The sequence below is a fragment of the Mus musculus genome, chromosome 10 (genome assembly GCF_000001635.26).
Source record: "Mus musculus strain C57BL/6J chromosome 10, GRCm38.p6 C57BL/6J".
NCBI lineage: Eukaryota > Metazoa > Chordata > Mammalia > Rodentia > Muridae > Mus > Mus musculus.
The window spans coordinates 120,979,250-120,985,045 of record NC_000076.6 but is presented as its reverse complement, the minus strand read 5'-3'; the positions used below and the strand labels follow the sequence as shown (position 1 = coordinate 120,985,045).

The window sequence follows — 5,796 nt, the reverse complement described above, 5'->3', positions numbered from 1 at the left end:
ATATACATATTTCCCTATCTCACCAGGTCTCAGAAAAACCTAAAGAGATTTCAGATCAGCTTGGGCCCTTCCAGGAAAAACTCCATTCTTTGGCTGTGGTGGCTTCTGAATTGAAGAGCTCTAGGTCCTGACTGTTGCTAACGGAGGGACCCATGCCCTTCTCCAGGAACAATTGTCGTTTCTACAGCAACAAGTCCAAACCGGTTCAAAATAGGACCTGAAGACTTATGGACATAGCTCAAAACATTTAATACTGCTGGGCAGTGGTGGCACATGGCTTTAATCCCAGCACTCAGGAGGCAGAGGCAGGTGGATCTCTGAGTTCGAAGCCAGCCTGGTTTACAAAGTGAGTTCCAGGACAGCTAGGACTATACAGGGAAACCCTGTCTCGAAAAACCAACCAACCAACCAACCAAACAAAACAACCACCACCACCACCACCAAAACATTCAATACCGGATTTCCTTTGCAGGACAGGCTCTTGGCTCCTCCTACCCTGGCTCCTCCCCAACCATCCCCTTTCTCCTTACTATCCCTGTTCTTAGTTTACCCTATCTCTTAAAGGGTTTACGTAAATTCCTCTTGGGCTGAATCACGCGGTCCTCACTTGGTCCTGCAGACAGGATGAAGTAAAAGCAACGCTTCTCTCAGAATCATTCCAGCCCCCAAACTGCCAAATGATGTATTTTCTTCCAGCCAGCCCCATGAGTGTCTGTAATAAAATCCCCACCAAAACCAGGGTCATAAAACAAGCCCCAAGGCATCAAGAACCATGCTTCCCAGAGACTTCTGGGAAGCAGCCAAACCCCAGCACATGCCCTGGAGCCTAGAAGCAAGGTTGCTTTATAATAATCTGCTCTCCGGGTAATTATTCCAGTCCGGATGAAAGTGGGCACTCATTCCCAGGACAAGGTATGAATATATTCAGGGGAGCTCCGCTCATACGACCTCTGCACCTCACAGCACTCAACCAGGACTGAACAACCGACGCTAATAGATTGTGGAATTAAACATGAACAGAGACTTTGCTGGGAACAGACCATTTTCAAAGCATAGCAGTTAGTTATGAAGAATCCAAGGTTCAGTTTGCTACGTGAAAGCTCTAGTTATTGGGAGAATAGCAGGCTAATGTCTTCCTTCCTTCCTTCCTTCCTTTCTTTCTTTCTTTCTTTCTTTCTTTCTTTCTTTCTTTCTTTCTTTCTTTCTTTCTTCCTTTCTTCCTTTTTTCCTTTCTTCCTTTCTCTCTCTCCCTCCCTTCCTTCCTTTCTTTCTTTCTTTCTTTCTTTCTTCCTTTCTTCCTTTCTTCCTTTCTCTCTCTCCCTTCCTTCCTTCCTTCCTTCCTTCCTTCCTTCCTTCCTTCCTTTCTCTTTCCTTTTCTTTCATTAACACATTCATAAATTTCTGCAACAGTTCCAATATGTAGTTATTACATATCTGTTATTCCATTCTGAAGCTCAAAGATTTGAAAATGGATCCTAAAAAGTCAATGTTTGCCGGGCAGTGGTGGCACACGCCTTTAATCCCAGCACTCAGGAGGGAGAGGCAGGTAGATTTCTGAGTTCAAGGCCAGCCTAGTCTACAAAGTGAGTTCCAGTACAGCCAGAGCTATACAGAGAAACCCTGTCTCAAGAAACCAAAAAAAAAAAAAAAGGTCAATGTTTATAATGGCATTATGAACAAATGTAGAAACAACCAAAATGCTTGTCAATGGATGAATAGATAAATAAAATATGGACAGTCTATAGAATCATGTTATAATATTTACATATAAATTAGATATATGTAAGAATAATATTACGAATCAAGACTTGTTACAACATGGATAGATCTTGAAAACATTATGCCAAGTGAAGTGAAGGTAAGAGGTCACATGACTTTTGATTCTGCTTACTTTTGATCACATGACCTTTGAATCTATTTACAAGGAATATACGGAAAAACTTTATTCATGGAGACAAGAAACTGGTAATGGTTGCTTGTAAGTAGAGCAAGGACATGTGGCATGATGAAAATATGTTGGGACTAGATACAGGTGACAGTTACACAATAGTGTGAGTGTCTTAAATGCCATTGGCATACTTTAAAATGCTAGCTTTATCTTTGAGAATTTCATTTTAGTAAGAAGAATAAACCAAAAATCAAAACTAAATCTATTGATCTGGAGAAACAGAACGAGTTTTAGTACTCGGGCTGGAAAGAATGCTCTTCTACAAGATAAAAGCATGAATGGTATCTTTGATTATAATATTGGGTTCTAAAAATCCTACACAAAATTTTTCAATGAAAACTGATGCCACCTTTGTATAGGACAGCCAATCATAAATGCCTCCCCCAGTCAGCTCTTTAGAATCCATGGAGCCCAGTAAGCTTGAGGTTGTATTCCCTGTTAAGTATCTGGATACAATTAAGATACAGCTCCAAACTTTAAAACTCAGCCGGTCTGGAAGCTGGCGTAAGATGTACTGACAAATAAGGTGCAAGGCACAAACGAGCAGCGCCTGGTCTGAGGCTGGGGAGGTTCTCCTGAGGAAGCGAGGTTCCTGTCTGCTTAAACACTAAGACCCAAGGGAGTTACAACCTATAGTTCCCTATGGTAAGTCATACCCTCAGCGTCCTCAAAGAAAGGGTTTGTTGTTGTTTTATAAACCAAATGAGATCATGTCTTCAAAACTTCTTGTAATTTAATAAAAATCTTCATATTGGTATAATTGTCATAGTTTATTGATGTGTGGCAGTAACGTGTATTCTGTACTTGGATGCTATTTTCACATACTCTTATGTATTATTCATCATTCTCATAAAATTCTTAAATATTAGTTACTTGCCAAGTAGAGAAGAGAATATTGTTAAGACTTTAAAAGAATAAATTGAGATTCTGAGAGCCTAAGATTTGCTCTTGGGTTCATAACTTTGAGACTTGAGACCTTTAGTTCCTAGTTCATTCAAAACCCGAAGTATTGAAATGACCAAGAACTGTAGTTGCTAAAGCCTTTGGTCTTCATTAATTCCTAACATGATTAATATCTCAGGCAAATTCTACTTCAGTCAGTGAAGCAGTAGTTTGTTGTTACATGGAATTCTCAGGAACCATACAACTAAAATACACAGACATGCAATTTCTTTGACTTTGTATTGCTAACACTGAGTGTACACTGGGCATCAGATCAGACATGGCATTGAATATCACACGGACATTTAATCCCTGTGAAGAATTCTGTGTATACAGAAAGGAAGGCTCAGAAACAGTAAATTTACCAAAGTTCCAATGGAAATATAAGTTGGTATTTAAAAGTTCATGGCAGTTGAGGTAGGACCTGTAGATACTGTATTATCACTTTACACAGTGCTGAAACAAAATCTGACCATAGGAAGTTAAGGAAGGAAGGGTTTATTTTGAGGCCAAAGTTCATGGCCGTCAAGGAATGAAGCAGGAACCCGAGGGGGCCGATCAAGTGCAACCACGGTCAGGGAGCAAAAAGGCTGAATATTTTGTTCTCAAGTCCACTTTCTGTTTTGTATCCAGTCTCTTACTCCAGGCCATTGGATGGTCCCACCCTGCGTTAAGGTGTGTCTTCTCATATCCTTTAGACAAACCTTTGATAGCCCATTGACAGGCTTGTCTTGATGGTCAGCTTCTAGGAGATGTTTACCTCCAGTCAAGGTGACATTGTTAACCACCACAGACCCTTGGGACTCCTACCTAATGAAGCAGCAGGGCAGAGAGCAAATGTTGAACTGAGATGAATAGCAGCAGAAAGGATAGGGCTGATATTCAGTTTTGCTAACATCAAAGCTCCCAGATGAATTCCTTTGTTATACTGAGACATTGGTCCAGTAATTTTATGGTCATTTGAGTCTCCGCTCCAAAACTTAGGGTAATAAATTTGGCTCATCCTAATCACTATCACGATATAGTGTATTCAATACTCTTGGTGTCTTGCTTTAACAGTTGTAGATCCAAGAACATTTGTGACAATGAAGTCTCAAAAAAAAGGGAAGCCATCTTTTTTTAAAAATTTATTTATTTATTGATGTATTTATATATATGAGTACACTGTAGCTGTACAGATGGTTATAAGCTTGTTGGAAATTGAATTTTAGGACCTCTGCTTGCTCTGGTCATCCCTGCTCATTCAGTTCCTGTTTGCTCTGACCTAAAGATTTATTTATTATTATAAATAGGTACAATGTAGCTGTCTTCAGACACACCAGAAGAGGGTGTCAGATCTCATTATGGGTGATTGTGAGCCATCATGTGGTTGCTGGGATTTGAACTCAAGACCTTCGGAAGAGCAGTCAGTGCTCTTACACGCTGAACAATCTCGCCAGCCCCGGAAGCCATCTTCCATATGAAAGCTTTGTTTTGAAGACAAGGAAAGATTTGCTAGAAATTAGGAATTGAGGTTACTAAGTATTTTTCTGCTACACGATGCTGGGTGTTGAAAAGCTAATATCTAAGCTTTTGACTAATCTATTCTGCATAGATGTTTTAAGCTATAGGGTAAAGCAACTCAGACACAAACTACTGTAATGTTTCATACGTGGTTTTAGGATTGCCTAGTAGCTTCTAGGGCTTAAGGACTCAATGATACTAGCTCTGTCAGGATTCAAGCAAAGGGGAAGCACGCTCTATCAAAACTGGCAAGTTTCTCCTCTCTAGGACTCATCTGTGCTTTGTGAACAAGAGGGTAGGATTCCCAGTTAGTATTTTCTTTGGGGGTGGGGGAAGTTTGGTGACCTCACCAGGCATTTTCCCCATGCCCCTAACTTTAATCTCATTCTATTGGTTGGCAGTTCACTACCTCATTCAACAAATGCTTACCGTGCTTCTAGTGTTGAAAATAAGAGACGCAAAGGTCCTCTGCACAGGGAATTTACAGCCAAAGGGGCAATAAAAACATTTCAAAATAAATAAAACATTTATTAAGTATTGTTTGGATAGGTGTTAGGCATGTATTTGCACGGTGAGCTTGTCTTTCTTCAGTCAAAACGAATTCATAAGATGGCTCTTTCATTTCTCCAAATGGTGACATTTGACATATGACACATGACGACGTATGAGGTCATCATACTTAGGTTAAAAAAAAAAGACAAAAAGTTAATTTCATACACCCAAGACCCAAGTTTGAAAACTGTGCAGTAAACGATCTATATTCTATTTCTCCCCAGATTTCCAAAGGCATCCAGAGAAAGTCACTTAGATTTTTTCTTTTCATTTTTTTTTTTTAAAGAAGCCAAACGGAAAGGCAAAATGAAAAATGAACCTAGAGTCAGACATCAAACTTGCCGACCCAGGCTCGCTCTCGGGGTCTCTATACCGCTCCGAGCCAGCCAAGGGTCGCCATGAACTTGAGAGCCGAGCTCCCTTCCACGCCCGCGGCGCGGCGGCAGGAGCCCGGGGGGAGGTCAAGGTGTGGCTACGAACCCGGCGGTGGCGAGCGGGCGAGCCGACAGCGCTCGCAGGCGCGCGGCGGTGACAGGCAGGACCTCCGCGGCCGCCGGGACCAGCGAGCGAGGGAGCGAGGGAGGGAGCGCGGTCACGCCGGGCCGCGCCGCTCAGGTGGCGCCTTCCCGCTCAGGTGAGCTCCTCCCGCGCCTCCCATTGGCGGAGGCGCCCGCGGCCGGCGCTGGAAGGGCGACGCAGCCCGGTCTAGTTCAGGGTCTAGGGCGGCGCGTCACTTCCGGTAGCGCGGAGCTTGTAAAACACCCTGGAGAGAAAATGGCGGCGGCGACGGCGGCGGCGGCGCCTCAGCAGCTCTCGGATGAGGAGCTTTTCTCTCAGCTCCGCCGTTACGG

At 42.7% G+C, this 5,796-nt stretch overlaps 1 protein-coding gene and 1 long non-coding RNA gene across 4 annotated transcripts in view; one reads left to right on the top strand and one right to left on the bottom strand.

The window, feature by feature from the left end:
• Positions 1-4,896: 4,896 nt before the first annotated feature.
• Positions 4,897-5,660, bottom strand: Gm35235. Its single transcript, XR_380881.3, has 2 exons — positions 5,426-5,660; positions 4,897-5,071 (listed from the first exon to the last, which is right to left on the bottom strand). It is a non-coding gene; the product is annotated as a predicted gene, 35235 (long non-coding RNA).
• The window catches only part of Lemd3 (LEM domain containing 3), a 55,986-nt gene continuing 55,839 nt past the window's right edge, over positions 5,650-5,796 (top strand). Inside the window, exon 1 of one of the 3 annotated variants that reach the window (XR_001779544.2) lies at positions 5,650-5,796. This exon is cut by the window's right edge and continues 1,466 nt beyond it. Coding sequence is in view for 1 of the 3 variants with exons in the window: in NM_001081193.2 (NP_001074662.2) it covers positions 5,720-5,796 (77 nt within the window). In the remaining 2 variants the exon portion in view is untranslated. The other 2 variants (XR_380414.4, NM_001081193.2) reach the window with 2 other exon arrangements.